A 25,478-nucleotide genomic window follows, 5' to 3' on the forward strand; every position below is an offset into this window, starting at 1 on the left:
TGATCTAGTTTTGGTGGCTGTATACATATGGGCCACATGTGGGGCAGGCTCTGAATGGCCGTTCCTTCAGCCTTTGCTCCAAACTTTGCCTTCATAACCCCTCCTATGAATATTTTTGTTTCCCCCTTTTAAGAAGGAGTGAAGCATCCACATTTTGGTCATCCTTCTTCTTGAGCTTCATCTGGTCTGTGCATTGTATCTTGGGTAATTTAAGCTTTTTCTTGTAGACAGGAGGATTTTGGGTGGAAAGTTTTGTAGGTGGGTTGTTGTCTTTATTTCTCTACTTGGGGTCCTGCCTGACTGCAGGAGGTTGCCTCTTTAGGTTCCATATCCCCACTGCTAAAGTCTCAGCTAAAGTCACCCTATAGGCTCTTTGACTTCCCTTACCTCAGGTCTCTTTCATGCTCCTAACAGTAGATGTCCATTCATTCTCCTGGCCCTCTGGTCCTCTCTCTTGTCTCTCCCTACACTCGATCTTGACCTCCACCCATCATCCCCTCTCCCACCCAGTTTCCTCCCTTTATCTGCCTCCTATGACTATTTTATATCCCTTCTAAGTAAGATTCAAGCATCCTTGCTTGGGCTATACTTCTTGTTCAGTTCCTTTGGGCATGTGGAGTGCAGTGTGGGCATCCTTTGCTTTATGGCTAATATCCACTTATAAGTGAGTGCATACCTGAAAACATATATTAAATAGATTTTATAATGCTGAGTTATGGCATGTTTCCATAGTATAGCTAACTTGGTTTGAGTGCACTGCTATTTCAATATGCTATTTAATATGCTGCTCTTTTTAACCTCACATTTATATATTAATATCTATATATTAAATGGTTTTGGACCACTTCTGAGGCACTAGAAGTGTCCTCGTTAGCTAGTTTTTTAAAGTAACTTTGGAAGTGTTCTTTCCTTCTCGAAGTGCTCTATATCAGTTCAAGATTTGGTGTGGTCCTTCGTATTTTGTTTTTGGTTCATAGTACTTCAGTTGGGAGAAAGGGGCTGCATCTTCGCTACTGTTTTTCTTGGGTGGTTGCTGCTCTTCAATGTTTCCTGTAGCACTGCTTGGCAATCAGTATTTCCTTAGAGAGTTATTATCACATCAGGTGGTATTATCTATTTCCATGCTGCAGAGTTAATTATTCTCATATTCTTCTGCTTCTTTTGTCAACAGTCATATTTGTCTTGCTAAGACAGCAAATAGCAAAAATGGTAAAACAGAATTTTCATTATTACTGCCATTTTAACCACATGGAACAAGAACTCAGATTCATGAATTTACTTTAAAATACCAATTTTTAATTTTAATTAGATTAAAATAAATTATTTTCTTCTCACCTTAAAGTTATCTTACTACCTCCTGGAATGTGAGCTTCATTAATTTTCCTATTATTTCTAACTAGTAGTTATAGAGGTAAAACATTACTAGGACATTATTCAGTATAGGTTAAGTCTTTTACAAAATTGTGGAATATTATTATATGCACGTTCGTAAATTTGGTTTTAATTTTGTCTTTAAACAAAGAGTGGTTTAATGACATCTAGAGTCAGTGCTAGAAACCTAGACTTTACCTAATCCACACTCACATTATCTCTAGGATATCTTACAAAATCTCCTCCTTTACCTGCCCTGTGGAGAGGCCTGCAGGTTCCAAGAAGTGTGTGCTATGTTTTGCAGAATCTTTTTGTTTTAATTAATTAATTATTACAGTCCAGATTTTATTCCCCTCCCGGTCCACCTCCTGAGAGTTCCACATTCCATATGTCCTCCCTGCACCCTGACACTCCTCCACCCCCAACCCCTGTCTCTATAAGAATGTCCCCACCCCACCCACCCCACAAAACCTCTAAACTTCCTGGGGCCTTCAGTCCCTTGAGGGTTAGGTGCTTCTTCTTTGACTGAACCCAGACCTGGGAGTCCTTTGCTGTATATGTGTTAGAGGCCTTATCTCAACTGATGTATGCTGCCTGGCTAGTGATCCAGTGTCTAAGAGATCTCAGGAGTTTAGGTTAATTGAGGCTGCTGGTCCTCCTACAGGGTTGTCCTCCTCCTTAGCTTCCTCCAGCTTTTCCCTAATTCAACCAGAGGGGTCAGCAGCTTCTGTTCATTGGTTGGGTGCACATATCTGCATCTGACTTTTTCAGCTGCTTGTTGGGTCTTTTGGAGAGCGGTCATGGTAGAAACCTTTTGGTGAACACCCCATAGCTTCAGTAATGGTATCAGGTCTTGGGGCCTGCCCTTGAGCTTGATCCCACTTTGGGCCTGTCACTGGACCTTATCCTCAGGCTCTTCTCCATTTCCATCCCTGCATTTCTTTCATACAGGAAGAAGTATGGGCCAGAGCTTTGGCTATGGGATAGCAACCCCATCCCTCACTTGATGCCCTGTCCTTCTGCTGGAGGTGGGTCCCCCCTTTGAGTCTGAGAGTCTTTAACTTCCCAGGTCTCTGGTACATTCTAGAGGGTCCTCCCAACCTCCTTCCTCCTGAGGTCGCCTGTTTCAATTTTTTTTTGCTGGCCCTCAGGGCTTCAGTCATTTTCCTCCCTCCCAATACCAGATCATGTCCCCCTCTCTTTTCCCCCACCCCATCCCCTTTCCCTCCCTTGTCCCTCCCCGGCCTTATGATTGCTTTCTTCTCTCTCCCAAGTGGAACTGAGTTGTCCTCACTTGGGCCCTTCAGCTTGTTGACCTTTTTGAGTTCTGTGGACTGTATCTTGAGTATTCTGTACTTTTTGGGGGGCTAATATCCACTTATTAGTGAGAACATACTATGCATGTCCTTTAGGGTATGAGTTACCTCACTCAGGATGACATTTTCTAGTTCCATCCATTTGTCTGCAAAACTCAGGATGTCCTTGTTCTTAATAGCACTTCCTTGTGCAAGTGAACCACACATTCTGTATCCATTCTTCTGTCGTGGGGCATCTGGGTTGTTTCCAGCTTCTGGCTATCACAAATAAGGCTGCTATGAACATAGTGAAATATGTACCCCTGCGGCCTGGTGGGGTGTCTTTGGGGTATATTCCTAAGAGTGATACTTCTGGGCCTTGAGGTAGGTCTATTTTCAAAAAATGAACCACAACTCTTAACTTGTTTTGGCTCAAGGCATGCTTGTTCAGAAGGTATTTAAAATGTAATTATTGCATGTATTAATATTCATTTTGATTTTTTTAAAATTAAAATGGCATTTTATTATTTTCCCTTTTCCACCTTCTCTCCTCAATCCTTCCATGTATCTCCCTCACTCTGTCTCAAATTCATGGCCTTTATTCTCTTTTTTTCTTTAGTTGTTGTTGCATGTATACATGTATATGTATTCCTAAGTATTTACTAAACATATATAAATATAATCTTAGCACATATAACTAGCTTATCTTATAACCCATCTTATAATCCATATCAAATAATTCTATAATTAATTTTTTCAATTTTGCCGCTAATACTGTATTTCTTTTATGTTTTTATATTTATATCTTATATTTTATGAAATTAAAGAGATCTCATTTGGAATACATATATCCTATGAACCTTTCAGAGTTTTGGACAGTCTACTGTTTATGGACCTTATATTGAATATTAGTTATAAAGAGAAATATCAGGAGAGTGGAAGAAAAGAGATAGTCCACATTGCCAAAGATACAAACTCATCTTTACTTGTAGATAAGTTTTGTCTACATTTCAAAGTAGAATTAAAGTTTATTGTAACAGAAGGGAGGATGGACAAGCTTCCCACATGCCACATAAGACCAGAGTTTTGTAACTTCTTTCCTGTAATGCACCTTGTTCCATGGATTGGATTCCCTTGCAATGCTGTGGTTGCCTGGTGGCTCAATAGTTCCTGTACCATCTATGAACCTTGACCTATGGAAACATTGCAGAAACAGCAAATTCTACCCTGGTAATCCTTCCTCTAAGTACCATCTCCCTTGAAGCTGGTTTCAGAAATGAAGGGGAAGAAGTAGATAAAGTAGTTTTGTTTACAAAAACATGTGTCTTAGCAGGTGCAAATTATTTTCTGTGTGAAATTATTTTCTTTCACAAGTAAAACATGTGTTTTGCACACAGGGGTTATTTTTCTCTTCAAATAAAATACTTGGTATTAATCTTAAATTGATTTCTAGACTTGAGCCTTGATTTTTGTGTTTTTCTTTTTCTTTTTCTTTGTCAATATTTAAGGATGTCATGAATGAAGTATGTGTAAATGAGTATTTTTCCACTAAGTAGTAAACTTTTAATGGTCTTGTCCTAGTTAGTGTTATATTGCTCTGAGGAGACATCATGACCAAGGTAATTCTTATAAAGAATGCACTTAACTGGGTCTTGATTTCAGGGGAGGAACATGGTGACACGAAGGTAGGCAGACAGACATAATGTCATAGAAGCATCTGAGAGCTCACATTGAATCCACAAGTTGGAGATAGAAAGTGAAAGAGAGAAAGAGGAGGGAGGGCTGATGTGGTCTTTGAAAACTTCAAAGCCAACTTCCAGTAAAACACCTGCCCCCAATAAGTCCACACCTTCTACTCCTTTCCAAACAGTTCCACTAAGTGGTGACTATGTAGTCAAATATATAAGTCTATGGGGAGAACCTTATTCAATCCATCAGAGGGTACAACTGTATCTTCACATTTCCAATAAAACTGATATGTGGCAGATTTTCTCAAATACCACAATAATTTAGTAATTATTGTGAAAATAGGTAAGAAGGATAGATGTTGGTTTCTAATGCTTCTAAAATCTAAGGGGATTTTGCCTATAATTTTTCTGTTCTACTCTACTCTGCTGCATGTATTGCTAGAACAATTCTGTGTTAGAGTTTTTTTGCACAACAATAACATGCGCAAGCAGAGGAATAATAGCTATTATCCCCAGAGAGTAAAGAAGAGAGGATCAAATGTAATTTTCCCATTGGAGAATCTTCATAGTTGAAGGTACCGACCCATTAACTGTGTTTTCCTTATTGTAAGGTTGATTATACATATTTTTAAAGATGCCTAAAATGTACAAAAGAAAAAACAAGCCATCCAGATAGATTCTCTTTCAAAAATACATAAATTAGAATTTTATTTATTCAGGTCAGTGGACTGACTACCTGATTAGTGGACTACCTGAATATGAAAGATCTTGGCTTAATTCTCAACATTGAGAAAGCAAGCTTATTTACTTAACAATTTGATGATTTTTTTCTACTCTTTCAGATGCCATTGATAATGAAGCAATGTATGATGTGAACATCTGTCAAATGTCCCAAAGCTGACCACAGAAAGAGCGCTGTTACCTTGCCTCTTGAGCCTCATTGACATGAAGACCACACTTTCCACTACAATAATTTGTTTCCTGTGTGCCTCAAGGCTTCTATCACATCTTGGTTTCTTAGTCTATACAAGAGGAGGTTTAACATGGGGATAATAATAAAATAGAACACAAAAGTCACTTTCCCCTGCTCTTGAGATCTGTTGATCCCATGAAATACATACATGTAGCCAACCATTCCATAGATTACTAATTGTGATCATGTGTGACACATATGGAGAAAGCCTTTATCCTTCCTGCAGCAGAAAACATTCTTAGGATGGCAGTCAAAATACATGTGTAGGAAAAATGACAATGGACACAGAGAAGCTTAAGTTAAAACCCATAAAAATTGTCAACAGAACAATATTGAAGTCAATACTGGAGCAAGATAGTGCTTTGGTGGTACATCAGAGAAAAAATGACATTGCGTTGGGTTTGCAAATGCTTGGGAAGAAAGTAAAACTTGTTTTTACAGAGGCATATAGGAAGCCTATTGTATATGCACAAAGAAGCATCAGAATGCAGAGTCTCTGGGACATGATAAATGGATAGTGCTGTGGGTTACAGATGGCCACATAGTGGTCTACAGTCATAGCATCCAGGATGAAGCAGTCACTGGTTATAAAGGTACATAGACATACAGTTGCATTGCACATCCTGTGCAGGAGGTAGATGGTTTTGTGCTCATAAAGTTCTGGAACATCCTGGGAATGATGGCAGAGGAATAACAGTGGTCAACAAAAGCCAAATGCTACAGGAAAAATTACATGGGAACATGCAGTGAAAAATGGAGTTTGATGAGCAGGGTCATGCTAATGCTCACTGAGGTGACTGCATAAATTACTAGGAATACCACAAAGAGGATGTGCAAAGACTCATTTTGACCAGTGAATCCCACAAAAATAAATTCAGTCACTATGGTGTTATTACTATGTTCCATGGTTAGTAGAAATCTAATATCAGCTGAAATTGGCAAAGGAAAAAATAGCAGAGAAAATAAGTCCATTTTGATGTTTTTAAAATATCATAATATTTGGTTTTTATAATGGCTTCAGAGAATAGTTTCTATGGTTTTTGTATGTATATATTTGGGGGTGGCTGCATATCTGTGCATGTGTATGCGTGTGTATGTTTATATATGTGTTTTTGTGTGTATATACATGAGTGTACACGTATATGTGTGTGCATGTATGTATGCCACAGGTCAACCGTAGTTATCATTCCTCATATGCCCTCTACTGGATCCATTAGGCATATTGCTAGTGAACAGCAATCTTCCCGCCTCTCTCCCCATGCTGTGTTTTCTTTCAAATGTGGATTAGTGTGGATGCGGATCTGAGTCTACTTACTGACTTAGCTATTTCTCAGCTCCTCCAAGGTCACTCTTTATGATTTATTTAATTTAGAATTTGATATGAAAATATGCTTTTTTCATTTACTGATTGTTCCTCTAAGCTATATATTTTAATGAAAATTCTATTCGCCCTCACTATGAAAACCTCAACTTATAGTTCTATATGACCTTGAACAACTTATGTGCACATACCCATTTTACCTCTCTCTTCTGCTTGCCAACTCTGCTTGAGGTATCATGTACACTCTTCTGTCAGTGTGTTTACTGAGGTATCTATGAGAAACTTCTTGTTTCCTTTCTATGATTTTTCAAAAATTCGTGAAAACCAAGAGAAGACGTTAGCTTTGTCAACATTCTTTAGCAGTTTTTATAAGCAAGGTCACTTTCTGTTCTTATGTTATCATGGATCAATTAGGTAGAATCCACAGCCTGATGTTCCACACACCACCCTTCAGTAGCTTTTCCTCACACCGCTTATCTCTCAGCATTCACCTGCTTTCTCTGCTAGTGATGAGAAGATTGGCCACATCTTATCTCTGGCAAATAACCCACTGTGAAAATTTCTCAGTGACATTTCTCTAGGAACAAAATTGCCAGTTTGAAGGTTGCATCTCACACATTTAATATGACTGAACATCGACAGTACATATTTCTAACAGACACCTCTGTGTTCCTTCCTACTGGAGTGTGTGATAGTCCCTTATTCTTATTTCCTTATAGAGTTGGTATTTATCATATCTTTTGTACAGAAAAACAGGTATCTAGTAGTATTTTATTTTTCCTTTTATTGCATAATAATCTGATTAATTTAATATTTAGATTTTTGATGTTTGACTTTTCAGCAAATTACTTGTTTGTGATGTATGACAATGTTTTGAGTAAATAGCACATGTAAGTAGATAATGTAATTTTGAATTTATATAAAATTATATGTCACTTTGAGTAACAGTTTTTAAGAGGTAAGGACTGATAAGACACCACACCATACCCATGTAGAGGATCCATCTATTCTGTGAGGTTTTACTCAGTATGTCATTCCTCCATCTACAATGATGTGTCTGCTAATCGCACAAATGATGAAAAGAGAATGAACAATTGCTTGTAATCTGAGTAATCTGAGCATGAGTAGTTTCTGAAGCCTCATTTAAACTCAAAACTGTACAGGGGTACAAAGACCCACTGACCTGTATTTGAGTTCACACTGCTTCAGGAAAAGGACATCACCCTTTCCAACTCATTTTCTTTCTAGAAGGATGAATCACATAATTACTTAAGACAACATCTTGACTGTAATATCATTTATGAGAGTAAAGACTTGAAAACAAGTTTAACTAAACTATAGTGGCATCATCTTAAAGATTGTTACACAGCCCTGCAGAGTGAGATAAACATATGTACTTATGGAAGGGCACCCACTTTATAATATAATGCAAAATTGAGAAAGCATTTCAAAAACTATTTCATATACTTTCACTGAGAAATTCTGTTTCCTCACTCCATTTTTATATGGGTATCATGGAGCAAATGACTTCTGGTCTCGACAAGAGAACATTCTAGAGTTTAAGATGATACCCTTTGCTATATGTGAGCAGTGATGCTCAGATGTTGGAAACCTTACTGGCTGTGCTTTCTCCACATTACCTTTTTCTCCAGCTTCTCTCTCTGTAGTGGGCACAGGCTATCTGCCCATCAAGGCCCCTGTGAGTGTTTTCTGCTTATGAGAGTGTTTATAGCTAGGGCATAGGGGATCAATATTCCTTGAACTTGAGGTTTCAAGGGCTGAGAACAATTTCATAAATTATTTTTTATAAGTTGTATTTGCAGAATACATTTTAAATTATTAGATAGGACATTTCCTCTGTTATTTTCATTATGGAATTATTTTTGCTTATTTTTGTACTGCTGCTTTTCTTTAACCATCATTTGTTTGATCCTGTTATAAGTCATGTTGGATATCATTCCAAATACAGGGCTAGGAAACTGTGTTTAGGCCCAGATATTTAAAAAAACCTCTGGAGTTCTGAAATTATGTGTTCATAGATCTATATTTAAAGGCATTAGGTAGAGTTGGTGTGACACTAAAGAATCAGCTCTGGGAGATACCTCCACACCAATTTACAAAGCAGCTAAAATAGTTTAGACTCCCACCATTAGTCAATAAGGGCTAGCCTTTCCCAGCTCATTAGGGATATTTGGATAGGAACAATGCTGACATCTTCAAGCCATTTAGGAGAGAGTTTGAGTAAAATGTCTTTATGTCTTGTTGTGCAAAAGGTTGGTTATCAATGACATTATATATAGTTCATTAATGTTCTCTGCAGGAATGAGATCACCTTTCCCAAGGTGTAGCTCAGGGAAGTCATCCATCCATTCTTAGTTTTTTACATCATCTTCATTTCTTTTTTTCTCCTATTTTCTGTGGTGCTAGATGAATATATTCAAAAAAGTTCAGTAAACTGTGCACTATGATAGAATATATGGCACAGAATCTATGCCAATCCAGATAGCATCTGGATCAGACGGGCCCTGATGACTATTCTTTTTACATTAATTAGTTGCAAATATAGAGTCCAATAGAATCATTCATAGGTTTAAAATATCAAACAATTATTTTAAAGAAAATGGTGAAGATCTTTCAATATGAAGTAGTGAGATATTTGGGAGAATTGTTGTGATTAGATGAGGTCTTAAGGTTGGGGATCTTGTGCAAAGGACTTGAATCCACGTGCTACATGATAGTATTTCCCTTTCTTTTCTCTGAAAATTGAAGGAAAGGTGGACAGTTTGCAACCACTTAAAATTCTCTGCCACAACTCTGCAATGATAGCAATTTGTTATCAGACTTCTGTTCTACAGATTCATGAGGCATAATTTTATGTTGTTAGAAACCAAACAACCTACCAATCCACCAACCAACCAACCAACCAACCAACCAACCAACTAACCAACCAACCAACCTACCTACCAATCCACCAAGTAACCAACCAACCAACCAACCAACCAACCAACCAACTAACCAACCAACCAACCTACCTACCAAATCACCAAGTAACCAACCAACCAACCAACCAACCAACCAACCAACCAACTAACCAACCAACCAACCTACCTACCAATCCACCAAGTAACCAACCAACCACCAACCAACCAACCAACCACCAACCAACCAACCAACCAACCAACCAACCAACCAACCAACCTACCAATCCACCAACCAACCAAAAAAAAAACCCCAAATCTAAGACATTAGGAAAGTGCCACACATTGAAACACAGTTTTATTTTAGCGAGATGATAACATTAGAACTATCTCATGAGATTCTTAAGAGCAGTCTTAAAGGGAGGGGTACTTGAAAACTCCATCCTTTCCTAGAATATGTTTCTTTTCAAATTAGGGCAATACATGAGGAGTATTGCCAAACTTCTGAACTTAACTTGATCTTTGGTGGCCAGAATTATGTTGGGAATTAAAAATTTATGTATAAGATACTGCTAGACCACCAAATAGTATGCCTCTATAGCCAATGCACTTTGAAATTGGCACAAAATATCCCAAACTTCCACAACAAATCATTTTGTTAAACAATCCATCAGCTAAAGCCTCCAGAGAAATACCTTTTAGTAACCAAGGGCAGAGGAAAGGCCTTTCTTTAGCTTATTGTCTAATGATTTACTGCATATCCCAAATATATAACCTTTACTTGCAACCACATTCAGAAAGCAAGATGCATATTACCTTAATCCTGACAGAAACTGCATGCAAACTGTTTACTTATGGTCATATTACCATTCCATTTAATCAAAATTCTTTCAGAAAGGATTAAAAAATGAAATTCCTATATTTTGCCATAGCAGTGAAGACACTAATGAAATGGTAAGACATTCCTGGTCTTCCCAAGTAGATAGATATATCTTCTTCATGCCATTTTTACGCAAACTGGTAAATTTTGTAATATATCTTTCACCAAAGATAAGCTTATATTTCATAAGGTTACTTCTTTCTTCTTATTAATTTAAAATCTGGTTCATGATTTAAACCTGTTTATATATAAGAAGTAGAAGTTGAATTTATCAATCAGTCTTTAGAAAACATGAACTTTCAAGAGCACAGTACTGCATCAGATAGCTGGTAGTATACTTTCTCACTTCATGGACTCATCTGTGTTGTCTGTATGTATTCTTTGTTCACTCTTTAAGAACTACTTTAATGAATACCTTTTTAAGTTCATGACACTTAGTACATGCTAGGAATAAACTAATGGGTTTATTGTCCTAAAGGAGATTGAACTTGAGTATTTTTTATACATAAATCAACATTAGGATGAATCATAGCTGATCAGGATTTCAGCAGAACTTTCAGAGAGCTTATCTACAATAATGTCATCCATGAAGTATACTTCAGTGGTTGGAGTTGCTTTGGTGTTTGACAAATATATAATAGATTGGGAGATGGAATTTTAATGGATGTTCAGATTATTATAGAATGAGAACAGAACTGTCAGCAGAAACGCTTGAGTTCCAGAATGGCACTCCACACACTGATAGTATAATAAAAATAATGAGGGAAGGATCTGAAGCAATTTTCCTGATCCTCTGAAAAGCAGTGGGTTCCCATCTGGAACAAACTGTTTTTTAGAAACTCTAAAGCTGTTTGAACAGAAATATTTTGTAAACTTTCTGTAAATGAACAAACCATGGTAAAGTTTTAAGATCACTTCTATTTTATCTTCACTGTGATAAAAATGGAAAGTGTTTATAGTGTGGATTTTTCAAAGGAAATATCAGATAAAATAAAGGGCTAAATAATGAAGAAATGTATTTTCAAGTGACATTTAGCATAGCAAACATGAGGTCAACAGGGTAGAAAAAGTAGCTTGAAACAGAAGATAGTCTTAAAATAAATACATTTATTTGACATTTAGATTATTGTAATAATTTGAATTAAATTTATAATTAGACTTAGGGAACTAATTAAAGAAGAAAAATAATGAGATTTTTATTTTTTTTTGTTTTTTTTCCATCTTTATTAAATTGGGTATTTCTTATTTACATTTCAAATATTATTCCCTTTCCTGGTTTCCATGCCAACATCCCCCTAACACCTCCTCCTCCCATTCTGTATGGGTGTTCCCCTCCCAATCCTCCCCCTATTACCACCCTCCCCCCAAGAATCCCATTCACTGAGGGTCTAGCCTTGGCAGGACCAAGGGCTTCCCCTTCCACTGGTGCTCTTATTAGGCTATTCATTGCTATCTATGCAGTTGGAGCCCAGGGTCAGTCCATGTATAGTATTTGAGTAGTGGCTTAGTCCCTGGAAGCTCTGGTTGGTTGGCATTGTTGTTCATATGGGATCTCAAGCCCTTCAGCTCTTCCAGTCCTTTCTCTGATTCCTTCAACGGGGGTCCCGTTCTCAGTTCAGTGGTTTGCTGCTGGCATTCACCTATGTATTTGCTGTATTCTGGCTGTGTCTCTCAGGAGAGATCTACATCGGGTTCCTGTCAGCCTGCCCTTCTTTGCTTCATCCATGTTATCTAGTTTGGTGGCTGTATATGTATGGGCCAACATGTGAGGCAGGCTCTGAATGGGTGTTCCTTCAGCCTCTGTTCTAAACTTTGCCTCCCTATCCCCTCCCAAGGGTATTCTTGTTCCCCTTTTAAAGAAGGAGTGAAACATCTGCATTTTGGTCATCCTTCTTGAGTTTCATGTGTTCTGTGCACCTAGGGTAATTCAAGCTTTTGGGCTAATATCCACTTATCAATGAGTGGATCCCTGTGTGTTTTTCTGTGATTGGGTTATCTCACTTAGGATGATATTTTCCAGTTCCATCCATTTGCCTATGAATTTCATAAAGTCATTGTTTTTGATAGCTGAATAATATTCCATTGGGTAGATGTACCACATTTTCTGTATCCATTCCTCTGTTGAAGGGCATCTGGGTTCTTTCCAGCTTCTGGCTATTATAAATAAGGCTGCTATGAACATAGTGGAGCATGTGTCTTTGTTATATGTTGGGGCATCTTTTGGGTATATGCCCAAGAGAGGTATAGCTGGATCCTCAGGTAGTTCAATGTCCAATTTTCTGAGGAACCTCCAGACTGATTTCCAGAATGGTTGTACCAGTCTGCAATCCCAACAACAATGGAGGAGTGTTCCTCTTTCTCCACATCCTCGCCAGCATCTGCTGTCACCTGAGTTTTTGATCTTAGCCGTTCTCACTGGTGTGAGGTGAAATCTCAGGGTTGTTTTGGTTTGCATTTCCCTTATGAGTAAAGATGTTGAACCATGCATCCATTTAAACTCTTCATTGAAGAATTTTAATCTTTAATGTATATTTCAAAGAAACAGATTCATTATTTTCTAGTAAATTAGGTGCAAACCCATATTTACAAAGAACAATATTCAAACATATTTGTGCCCTTTCAACAGCCTCTAACATTTCTCAACCACTTATTATTTTTGTCTTTTTGGAAGGCTGTGGACACAATCCTGTTAATCTTCCCACCAACTATTCCTTACCACTTAATTGACTAATGCTGTGTGAAAAATAATGACAAAAGGGGTCAGTCTTAGATTTTTTTGTCTATATTGTCTGTTTTTCTGATTGCTGGAATTAACAGTGTACACCATCATTATAGACCATTACAGAAGGTTTTATAAAATGACAAAGTGAAAATATCATACTTTTATACAATACACATGATTCTCTTTGGAAGAGGGCACATAAAATGTAAAAAATCAATATCAACACTTTATTCAGAGACCTGGATGAGCATCAGTAGTAGAGTAATTGATGAGATTGTAAGAAATCTTAGGTTTACTTTACAGCACTAATAAAACAAGCTTATTTATTTCATAATTTAATTGTTTTTATGGTATTTCTGGTGTCATCAACAAAGAATGCCATTATGTCATACAAGCATTTGCCACATCTCCTCAAGCTGACCAAGGATAGAACCCTGTTGCCTTGCCTGTTGAGCTATGTTGACATGGAGACCACATTTTCCACTAGAAACATTTGTTTCCTATGTTCCTCAGTGCTCCTATCACATCCTGGTTTCTTAGGCTGTAGATAAGAGGGTTTAACATGGGAATCATAATACCATAGAAGACAGAAGCCACTTTCTCCTGCTCTTGAGATTTGTTGGTCCCATGAAGTACATACATATATGAGAGTGTTCCATAGAATATGGTGACAGCAGTCATATGGGAGGCACATGTGGAGAAAGCCTTTCTCCTTCCTGCAGCTGAAGACATCCTTAGGATGGCAGCCAAGATAAATGTGTAGGAAAGAATGACAACAGACACAGTGAATGTCAAGTTAAACCCTACAAAGATCGTCAGTACCATGATATTGAGATCAATGCTAGAGCAAGAGAGGGCGAGAATCGGTGGTACATCACAGAAAAAATGATTAATGGTATTGGATTTGCAGAAGTTTGATAAGAAAGTAAAACCTGTATTTACAGTGGCATTTAGGAAGCCCATAGTGTACGAACCAAGCAGGAGCAAAATGCAGAGTCTCTGGGACATGATAATAGGATAGCGCAGTGGGTTACAGATGGCCACATAGCGGTCCACAGCCATAGCTGCCAGGATGAAGCAGTCACTGGTTACAAAGATGCCATAGACTAGTAACTGAACTATGCACCCTGTGAAGGAGATGGATGGTTTTGAGCTCACGAAATTTTGCAATGTCTTGGGGGTGATGGCAGAGGAATAACAGAGGTCAACAAAAGCCAAATGCTGCAGGAAAAAGTACATGGGAGTATGCAGTGAAGAATGGAGTTTGATGAGTAGGATCATGCCAATGTTGCCCACTAAGGTGGCTATGTAAATTATTAGGAATACCACAAAGAGGATGTGCCAAGACTCATGTTGACCAGCGAATCCCAGGAGGATAAATTCAGTCACTTTGGTGTCATTACTGTGTCCCATGGTTAGTAGAAATCCAATATCAGCTGAAATTGGCAAAGGAAAAAAAATAGAGAAAACAGTCCATTTTTATTTTTTTTAAGAAATGTTATATTTGTTCTTTTTGTCACTTCAAAAGAATACTTTCCTTTGTGTGTACATGTGTATATTTATGCGTATTTGGGGCATGTGTGTACAGGTAAATGTACATGTTTCTGTGCGTATTTGAGAGCTGAAGTTTTTACAACAGGATCTTTCACTTTATTTGGAACTTGACGTGCCAGCTAAAGTGGCTATCAAGGAACACCAGTCAGATTTGTCTGTCTCAGTTCTGGGTTTATAATTGTGCACCACCATGCTTGGGTTTTGTTTTCTATGGTTTCTGGAGATCTAAAGTCAAGTTCCCATAGTTGGATGTGAATACCTTACTGACTGGACTATTTCCCTTTTTATGACATATTTGATGGTGTTTGAAGTTGAACCTTACTACTTAGATTACTTTCACCCATATTTTATTTTTTTTCATAAACTGCTTTTGAACAGACCCACTCACAGCAGCTGCCTTATTATTTATTTATTTATTTATTTATTTATTTATTTATTTATTTATTTATTTATTTATGTATGTTTAACAAAAATGAAAAATACGCTTCTTTTCTGATTGTTCCTTACGCTCTATAGTTTAATGAATCTATATAACCTTTCTCTAAGTTAATTCCATGCCTCGCTTTGAACTTTCACCCTTCTTCACTTTACCCACCATGGCCTAACTTCCTGTAAGAATGTGGAAATATCATTTTCTTTATAAAATTTAAACATTTTGTGAAAACTGATAAAATATGTCAGCTCTGTCAAAAGTTTTAAATAACTTTTCAGGGATCAAGGTTACTTACTTCCTGTGATTTCCTCATCACAGACAGAAATGGTGAAGTCTGTGGCTCGTTATTGGTCCTACATCGTACAGCAGTGTCTGGGAGTCCTATTGCTCTCCTCTCACTGTTCACTTGCTCTGCTGCTAGTGTTGAGCCAGAGTTAGCTCCAGCTCTGTTCTGCTGCAAACAATTCATTATTACAATTTCTCTGGGACACATTTCTAGAGCAAAATGACTGAATTTGAGCACTGACTGACCTTTTTATGATGGATGTGCTAGTGTTTATTGCTTTTGATGTATATATTCATGTTCCTGCATCCTCACTTACTCGTGATACTGATATTTTCTTAAGGAAAATAGGTATCTGGTAGTGTTTTATTTTTTGTAAGAGAAAAGTAATCTTTTTGCTTTTTAATTTTCTTAGATTTTGACATTTGTCTTGCCTGCCTGTGCCAACATCAGTCTCTTGGGTTGATTTGTGAGTGATTTTTGGAATTTTCTTCAGTTGCCAACAATGATTTCTTTTCATATTTCTAGCCTCTGTTCACTTTGTCTATTTCTTCTTTCCTGGAACAGGAATAATCAAATCTGAAATAAGAAATTGATTAGTTCTGCCTATGCTCTTATAAAAAAGCTTAATAATTGATAATTTTGAGCTCTTGTATGCTGTTGAGGAAATTTAGTGTAGCCCACCACTTTCTCAAACTTACTTTTCTGGCAGAACTAAATGCTGAAATAAAATTATGTTCTCCTTACCTTGCACTAACAGTAGCTAATGTTGGTTACAATTGTACTTTGTATCATGGTTTGATTTTCTCAATTAATCTCATTATTAATTTTTGAACAATGTTGCCTAATTGACTAAACATCTAGGGTGTTATTGTGTGAATGCACATATGTTTATGAACATTTGTGTATGTGTGTATGTGGTTTGGCAAGATTAAAATATTTCAAAGCATTAACTGATTTTGACCTAATATTTTAAAATATCTTAATTCACTCAATTCACATATACTACACATAAAATTTAGCATATATTTATGGAGAAACTATCTCTAATTTTAATGAATATTGGTTTTTATTCTTTGAGAACTTCACATATATCTGATTATATCTACTCCTATTTCTCTTCCTTCCCCTCTATAATCTCCCCAAATATTCCCCTCCTGACTTCATGTCCTCTTCTTAAAAACAAACAAACAAACAAACAAACAAACAAACAAACAAGCAAACAAAACAAAGCCAAATAATGTACTAAACCAAATAAGTCTTATGTATGTATTTATAGGAGTCGGGCCACCCACTGGGACACAGAATCCAAGCATTATACACACTTTCTAGAGGATTTATTCTCTCTCCCTCCAAATATGTATCAATTAATAACAGCTCCTTCACAAAGGGGTGGAACCTATGAGAACTCCTCATTCATTAATGAATGATTAAAATATTTGCCAATTCATTTCACAAGGTTAAGATAACAAAATAATTCAATATGAGAAAGTTAAAACTCCAATTTGGGACTATAATTGCAAACATCTTAAATCCAGTCATGATTACAGAAGTCAAAGATGACATCAGTAAATGCCTATTCCTTTTCCTTCTAGGTTATCATTTAACTGATAAATTAAAAACAAAGTATATGTGGGCACTACATTATCACTTTTAGATATTGGATGACAACCCAAAGCAAGTAGATTGGCTTACGGTTCTGGTGAATCTTGGCAGCCGATGGTGGTCATTCATGAGGTACTGTTGGAGACTGGGTCATGGGCTTCAGCAGGCTAAGTTTTCCTTAGATGACAAGGAACAAAGCTTGCAAGGGTGTTTTCAGATTCACAAACCATATATGCCATATTTATTGTGTAGGACTAGGGTAAATAAAACGAAGAGAAGGAAGCCTCCCATAAATTGTCTCTGCAAGGAAAAGAAAAACAGAATAAAGGGAAATAAATTTTTCTAGGTTATCAATATCAAGTTACATCTATCCTTGGCATAAAACATTGAAAAGTTAGTTGATATAATTTTCCATGTGAATAGTAGAAATAGTAGAGCCATATCACTTCAAAAGATAGCAAACATTATTTGTCAAACATTGATAATCTTTCTTTGGAAAACATAAATGGGGAAGAATGATGTTAACTCTGGTAGATGGGTCCACAACATTTCTGTGAGCATCATCACTACCAATAAGTCATAAGAAATGCTTATAAATGAAGGGATATTGCAAGATTCTTTAAGTAATTGTATATATATATATATATATATACACATACATGTGTATATACATGTATATATATTTTTTCCAAATGTTTTTTGAGACCCAAACTGGGGAAAAAGGGATGAAAGGAAACAATTATAAGGGAAGGACCATGATCTTTATTATTTTTAGATCATCTGATTACCCTGAGAGAATACTTTTTAAGTGGAGCTAGTAAAGCCATTTAATACCAGGCTAGTATATGAAAGTATATTTCCTAGAAAAAAGGAAATACTTTTAAAAATCTCTACTATAACTACTATACCTCAGGTCTGGCTCCTGGGTGCTACAATATCAACTTGCTAGGCAAAGTCTGTCCAAGAGTGCAATAGTGGCGTGATTGTTCCAAAAGAAATCAACCATTTTATGTCTGACCCTGAGCCTGCTTTATGGAACAGAATACATGTTGGGTACTGTAGAATTTGTCAAACTTCTATGACTAGGAGAGTCATGATTCTTTGAGGGAAATTTACTGCCGATTTTTTGCTAAATGAACATCTAGTCCCACTGCCATCTAAATAGTATATTTATACTTAGAGACTTCTGTATCTCAGAGCCTTAGTTAAATAAGCCTGTTTTAGCCATGGATGGTGGTCGAAGCAGGGGCTCATCACTCACTAACGCATTGAAAGTAAGGGACTTTCTAGTGCACAGCTCTAACTGGGACATCTAAATCATCCATTCAGAGCCCCAGGAAACATTGTGGGAGAGTGCGTGGAAAGTCTGTAAGGGCCAGAGAACAAGGAAGAGTACCATAAAATGCTGTTTATTTTGGACGTGATGTGGCTGCTGCAATTACAAACATACATTGCTATGACCACTTGAAGAACATTACCGTTACACCAAAACACAGGAAAGTAAGAGAACTAGATAGGAAAATTTCATCAGGTGTGAGCACAAGATTTTGTGTGTAAGTAAGATACTACAAACTGCCACCAAATCAAACTAAACCACAGGAAAACAACAATAAAACAACTGAAACAAAGCAAATAAACATTTCAGTGATATTAAAAATATCTAAACATAAACGTCACAATAGATAGAGTAAATTCACGGTTTTTCATTAAGGAGATTACTTTTCCTGATGTCTTGAAGAGTCAAACGGACTGATATCTTGGATAAAAATGCAGAATCGTACCATTACATTTCAGCATATTAATCTACCAACTCTCTGTAGCTACAGTTATATACTTGAGATAAATTTATGTTTGACCTGATAATTCTATGTGGAATTTGAAAGGAAAATATGTCGAGAGAACAACTTGTCCTGCCCAACAGCAGAAGTTATTATAAAACAGTAATTATGACGACATCATGCAACTGTTCTGACGGTAGAAAAGCACGCTGGTGAGGCTGAGGAAAACAAACTGTGCAACCTTCCAAAGGAAGGAGGCAACCAACGGCCTCACCCAGCTATGACGCCTACAAACCACATCCGTAACCAGCATGGTACAGTAGCTCTGAGGTATAGTGGTGGCATGCAGACTTTGTCAGTATCCATCAGCTCTATAATTGCACTTAACACTTGCTCAACAAGACAGTAACCATGCCTGGTACTGGAAACCTAGCTAACTCCTCAGTGCTAGTGAAGTCCTGTGTCCTGGAGGGGAAGGTATAACCACCACTTTTCTAAGTCGGCATAACAATAATCTACACGTTTGTCCCAATAGCCATCGGTGAGTGTAGCTTTCATCCCTAATCAAGGAAACTTCGTTTTCATAGCAGAGGGAGATCACTGCAGAGAATGACAACCAATCAAAATGCAAAGTTGTGGAGTTCGGTCCTAGTAGATATGTCTATAAAACACGCCTGTACCTAAGACTCAGGAAACAATGCAAAGGAGGGGGTGGAAAGATTATAAAAGTCAGAGGATCAGGGAGGTTTTTCTTTCTGAGATTGCGTCTCCTAGCTACATCCCTAAAGTCTCACCAGCATGGCTTTCTAAACATGAGCTGAGCAAGGAGGAGGCCAATATACATGCCAGGGTGGAAAGCAAGCTGATGGGGCCTCAGTCCTACTCAAGTAACAATAGTCAACTCAAAAATACCGATAGTGGGAGAAATAGTTCTTTCCAGGGAAGAACACATCAACACCAATTGGTCAGTCTTAAAAACATGCATGCAAGTTATAGTATACAGACCGAGCAGGTTATATTTAGTAGTTTATATGTATATCTAATACGTAAATATAATAATAACTAATGAAAAAAGAGGCTATGAATTAGGTAGAGAGCAAGGAAGGGTATGGAGGAGGGTTTGGAGGGAGAAAAGGGAAGTGTAAAACCACAAAAATATTAAAATACACCGTGGTGCTATAAATACTTAGGAATATGAAGAAATAATATTGAATTCCAATTTTATGTGTTACAAAAGTTGTTTCCTAATGCATTTTGGATTTAAACATGTACATTTGTTTTTGATAAAAACAAAGTTGACTATTTGTGATAGCGATGCAGAAAAAGTTTAAATAAATTATAAAATAATGTAGAATATAGAAATTTTTGAGACTGGAGAGAGAACTCACAGGGTAAGAGAACTTGCTGTGTAATCACTGAGTTTAGATCCTAATATCCATGTAAAAAATTGGACACAGCTGCACAGGTTTCGGTAGCTTAAATAGGATTACAAGGATCTCTGTGGCTTAATGGCCACCACCCTATGTACAGGTAAATTAGAGTCTGCCTTTCAAAGAAGTAAGGAGCAAGACAGTCTATATTGTTCTCTGATGCACATACCCACCCACGCAGACATAGCTCTTCACCATCTGCACACAAAATAAAAAAGTAATCCCATTAAAATGCTGAACACTGGGGTTGGGGATTTAGCTCAGTGGTAGAGCGCTTGCCTAGGAAGCGCAAGGCCCTGGGTTCGGTCCCCAGCTCCAAAAAAAAAAAAAAAAAAAAAAAGAAAATGCTGAACACTGTCAAAAGAAAAAAGATTGGAATGTAGTTATACATATAAGTAATAAAGATCCAGTATGTATAATTTTTATAAATTAATCTAATGGAAAATTTTATGAAAGATACGAACGAGGCAATTGTAGGAGAAAGAAAAACTAAGTGTGTAACAAAAGTATGAAAAGATATATGGCTCACCATTAATCAAGCAGTTATATATGAAAATTTCATTAAAATGGAATTTAATTCATCATTTTAAAGTGCTAAGTTTTGTTGAGAATTGTGGATACGCAGGAATGCATATATTTTTATTAGAAAAGTAAATTGGTTGTTACGTTAGAGACAATTTTGAAACAGTTAAAATAAACCTATGTTTCTACTTGTCAAATGTCTAATATAAGGTAAATATTAAAATAAATGACCACATAAACCAACCATTAATACTCATGTACATATATGTATGTTTGTACATGATGGTTCACAAACAGGAATGTCTAGTCTCATTTATTAGAGAAAGAAGTAAAGAAAACTATCAAGTCAATTGTTACAGATTTAACTATTCCAATGTAATCCCAAGTTAATAAAGTTTCAGAAATTCTCATGTCAGAAATGCCAGTCAGAGTTATGGGCAGCTCCACAGATGTTATGGTAAATTTTGAATAAGAATGTCTTTTCAGTGGTAGGCATATAACACTATATTTGCTGCTACTTTGAGGTTCTCTGGCTCTTTGAAATACCATGAGACAAGCAGAATAGGGTACATCTGTAAAAAAATATAATTAGGGGTACCATAATGATTTTGTATTAAAAACAGTACCTTTGGGGGTGGGTAACAACTTTCTAGAGCTGAGTAGATAAAGCACATGAGTACACACACACACACACAAACACACACACACACAAATGCACATGCACACACGCACACTCTCTCACACACAGAAACTGAATGTATTAGGGCATTTGCTAAACAAATGAATTCTAGCAAGAGAACTGGGAAAAGAATACCTGAATGTTCTGAGAGAATCAAACCCCTGATGAGTTCATATGCTTCCAAAGCTTCATTTAAAGTCAGAATTGTGCAGGTGTCCGGGGACAGACTGACCTTGGCTTGATTATCAGTCACAGCTTCTGAGTGATAGAGGACTTCACTCCTTCTGTCTCAGTTTTGTCTCCTGTATGGTGGGGTCACAGATTTACTTAAGGTGGCATGTTCCTTCTAATGATTTATGAAAGCAAATGATTAGAAACCAGGTTAATAAAACCACAGTAGCTTCATCCTACAGACTGATATGTGGACTCTCAAATTAAGATAAATATATACACTTATGGAAAGGTGCCCACATAATATTGCACACCGAGGAAAGGGTCTTTCAGTTTGATATGGACAGTGTGGAACATTCAAAATACATTGTATACAATTTTATTTCTTTCCTAATTTTCCTCTTTTCATCTTTTACTGTTACATTTTAAAATACAACATATTTTCCTAATATTTTTCCCCTCTCTTAGCTCCTACTATACTCTTCCCACTTCCCTAGCCACCCAACTTCATGTTTCTCCCTCCAAACAAAAACAAACAAAAAAGAAAATCAAGCAAACAAAAACTTCAGTAAGATGAAAAATCTAGACAAAGCAAAAAAAATGTGTACGTGTGCACACATATATACACACAAACACACACACACACACACACACACACACACACGCACACCCCATATAAAATCTTCAGAGTCTGTTTTGTGTTTATCAATTATTTGTGAGCACAAGGCCTGCCATAGAGTGTGCTTGATAGACCCAGTGACACTTCATTGGAAAAAACTGATTTTCCCTTTCCTAGCAGGTATCAATTACAAATAGCTTTGTGATTAGAGGGTAGGACTTTGTCTCCATTTCTCATTTCCATGATGGAATTCTGCCTGCTTTGAACCTCTGCAGGTCTATGTTTGCTGTCACATCGTCTTTGTGTTTGTATGTGCATCAGTTCTGTTGTCGGGAAGATGCTGCTTACATTGAGAACTGATAAAGTTTCTGCTTATTATTTTAGTCATGGGGTGGAAGAGAAAGAAAGATGATAGCTGATAGGTAGATAGATAGATAGATAGATAGATAGATAGATAGATAGAAAGATAGATGATAGAGATATTAAACCTGCAAACTCAGTTCATAATTTTCATTTTATGGCTGAAAGAAATTCACTCACCACAGGGCCAGTACTGAATGAGAGCTCAACACTCAGTCATACACATGCAAATAAAACACTAAGGGAGTTCAGACTCCTGTAATTTAGTCATTCAATCTTTTGTTTACTCTCATCCTCTCTGAACAGTTCAGTGTAATTCATTTTCTCCACTCAATTTCCATAATGGGACCAAGGAAGAAGTGGAACATTCTGGAACATAAGCTGAACCCTTTCGCATTCTACTACCTGCTCCAATGATGCACAGAAGACATTGGAAACCTCACTGGTTTTGCTTTCTTTAAATCATGGTTGCTTCCAGAGCCTCTGCAGCAGGCCCAGGATGATCATCAAGGTATCTTGAATGTCTCTTATCCATGAGGGAGTTCATAGTTTGGGGATAAGGGATCAATATTCACTCCCTTGAGAGCCAGAAGCTTCAGGAGCTGAGAGGAAATTGGATAAACAATATTCTGAAGTTATATGTTGCTGACTAAGTTTAAAATTTTTAGAGACCAATTTTCTTTCACTCTTATTATGAACTATTAGCTTTATTTTGTTGTTGTGCTGTCTTATTATTTAAAAATTGTTATTTCTTGTTATAAGCCAGGTTGAACACCTCTTCAAAATGAAGCCAAGGAATTGGGCTTAGCTTTAGATATAAAGCTTTGCTCATAAAAACCTGGGCTTTCTGAAACATGGAAAATATGATTCAAATTTAAGGGTATTCGAGATGTAGCCTTCTGGAGATATCAACACATTAGCCATCATTTATTAACCAAAACAAAATGTTAACTCATGATTATTTATTCCTTGACTCAGTAGATATTTATTTTCCAAACACATTCCTACATAAGGAGAATGTTTATTCTAGTTTCACATTACATAAATTATTTCAACTAGAAATCTCTGGGATGAGAAACTTTGAATTGTGTTTTGCCTACAGTGCTGTTATTAAATCTGAGATAATTGGTCTTCCAGGAACAAACTAACTTTAATGAGCCTGTAGCTTCTAGCTTACCTAGCAACTCTGGAAAAGGGAGATGTCATATATGCTGGCTGATTATCAGACAATGGATGCCCTCTACCTGGCACCCTATGCCTTTTTAAAGTAAGGGTAAGAAAAGAGTTGTAAGAGTGGAACATCAATAATGTAGAAGTATTTAAACATGAAAACAAAGGCTTCATGTCCTTAGAAATTATGTAAATCTTGTTGGCTAGACTTTTAAATATGGAGTGAGAGAAATCTCTTCCTTCCTTCCTTCCTTCCTTCCTTCCTTCCTTCCTTCCTTCCTTCCTTCCTCCCTCCCTCCCTCCCTCCCTCCCTCCCTCTCTCTCTCTGTCTCTCTCTTTCTCTCTTTCTTTCTTTCTTTCTTTCTTTCTTTCAATTAGATATATTTCTTTACTTACATTTCAAATGTTATTCCATTTCCCGATTTCCTGTCCATAAACCCCCTCCCCTTCCCTCTCGCATACAGGTATTCCCCCATCCATCCCCCTTACTGCCCCCCCCCCCATATTCCCCTGCACTGGTGGTCCAACCTTGGCAGGACCAAGGGCTTCTCCTTCCTCTTCTGCCCCAACAAGGCCATTCTCTTGGCCTTTGCAGTTGGAGCCCTGGGTCAGTCCATGTATAGTCTTTCGGTAGTGGTTAAATCCTTGGAAGCTCTGGTTGGCTAGCATTGCTGTTCTTATGGGGTTGCAAGCTCCTTCAACTCTTTCAATCCTTCCTCTAATTTCCCCCAAGGGGCTCTTGTTCTTAGTTCAGTGGTTCGCTGCTGGCATTGACCTCTGTATTGGACATGCTCTGGATGTGTCTCTCAGGAGAGATCTATATCCAGTCCCTTTCTGCATGCATTTTTTACTGAACTTGAGTTCGATGCATGTGGAGTAGAGAGATTTTTCTTGTTCTAAAATTGCTCCTTCTTCCATGGCATCTCTTAACTTCTTGCCTCAGGAACATCTCTGCAGCCACAAAGGATGACTGATCTGAGTGAATATACGAACAATATCCGTTAAGTCTTCAGCCCCTGAAGGAGGGAGGAAGAACAGATATCTCAGTTTTCTTATCTTATAGAGGGAAAATTTTGAGGGACATTCTGTACTGTCCATTAAAGACATGGCGGAACAGTTCCAGTTTCACAATTTGTAACCAAGACAAATAATTCACTCCTGCTTGTATTGTCTCTGTTTCACTCTTCTTCCAGTTATTTTCTGTGGTTTAGGACAAAAACCTTCAAAAACCTTCCCTTGGGCCTCTATGACCAGCCTTACATTTGATATGCTGTACAACTCTTTTGAGCTAAGTGTTGAAATCACTGTTCTCAATTAACCTGGACCAGGAGGTCATTTCTCAGTGATAGGTTCCTCAGAGAAAGGACCAAAAGACCAAGATAAGGAGATAAAAGAAATCTGGGGTTGAGAGGACTTTCATAAGCTATGGCTTATGCCAAAGAAACATATTAAGAAGTACAACAGAGTTTATAGAAAGCTATCATCCAGTGGGAAGAAGTCAACAGGAGGATAATTAAGCAGTGTTGCACAAAGGGAGCACGTGGTATCCCGTTACAGACGGACCACATGATGGCCATTGAACTGATAAATCCATCCTCTTCAGAGGGACCAGAGAAGTTTCCAGAAACAAAACCTTAACTCCTTTGAGGCCCTGACATCAGACCCAGACTGGGCCTTGACAAGTTTGCCTCTGGGCAAGGACACAG

General features: G+C 37.3%; 2 protein-coding genes and 1 pseudogene across 2 annotated transcripts in view; all 3 read right to left on the reverse strand.

Moving 5' to 3' along the window:
• The window catches only part of Or5ak4 (olfactory receptor family 5 subfamily AK member 4), a 33,483-nt gene extending 16,143 nt beyond the window's left edge, over window positions 1-17,340 (reverse strand). The window contains exon 1 of the transcript XR_010064676.1: window positions 17,134-17,340. The gene's annotated coding sequence lies outside the window, so the exon portion shown is untranslated. The remainder of the gene's footprint in view (window positions 1-17,133) is intronic.
• On the reverse strand, window positions 5,319-6,233 carry Or5ak26-ps1 (olfactory receptor family 5 subfamily AK member 26, pseudogene 1; annotated as a pseudogene).
• On the reverse strand, window positions 13,652-14,581 carry Or5ak22 (olfactory receptor family 5 subfamily AK member 22). Its single transcript, NM_001000281.1, has one exon. The coding sequence runs from the start codon at window positions 14,579-14,581 to the stop codon at window positions 13,652-13,654; it is 930 nt and encodes a 309-aa protein (NP_001000281.1).
• Window positions 17,341-25,478: the final 8,138 nt, after the last annotated feature.

The sequence above is a fragment of the Rattus norvegicus genome, chromosome 3 (genome assembly GCF_036323735.1).
Source record: "Rattus norvegicus strain BN/NHsdMcwi chromosome 3, GRCr8, whole genome shotgun sequence".
NCBI classification, from domain to species: domain Eukaryota; kingdom Metazoa; phylum Chordata; class Mammalia; order Rodentia; family Muridae; genus Rattus; species Rattus norvegicus.

Excerpts from the sequence above, each read along its gene's own strand:
- Or5ak22 (NM_001000281.1), bottom strand. The coding sequence starts at position 14,581 with ATGGGACACAGTAATGACACCAAAGTGACTGAATTTATCCTCCTGGGA.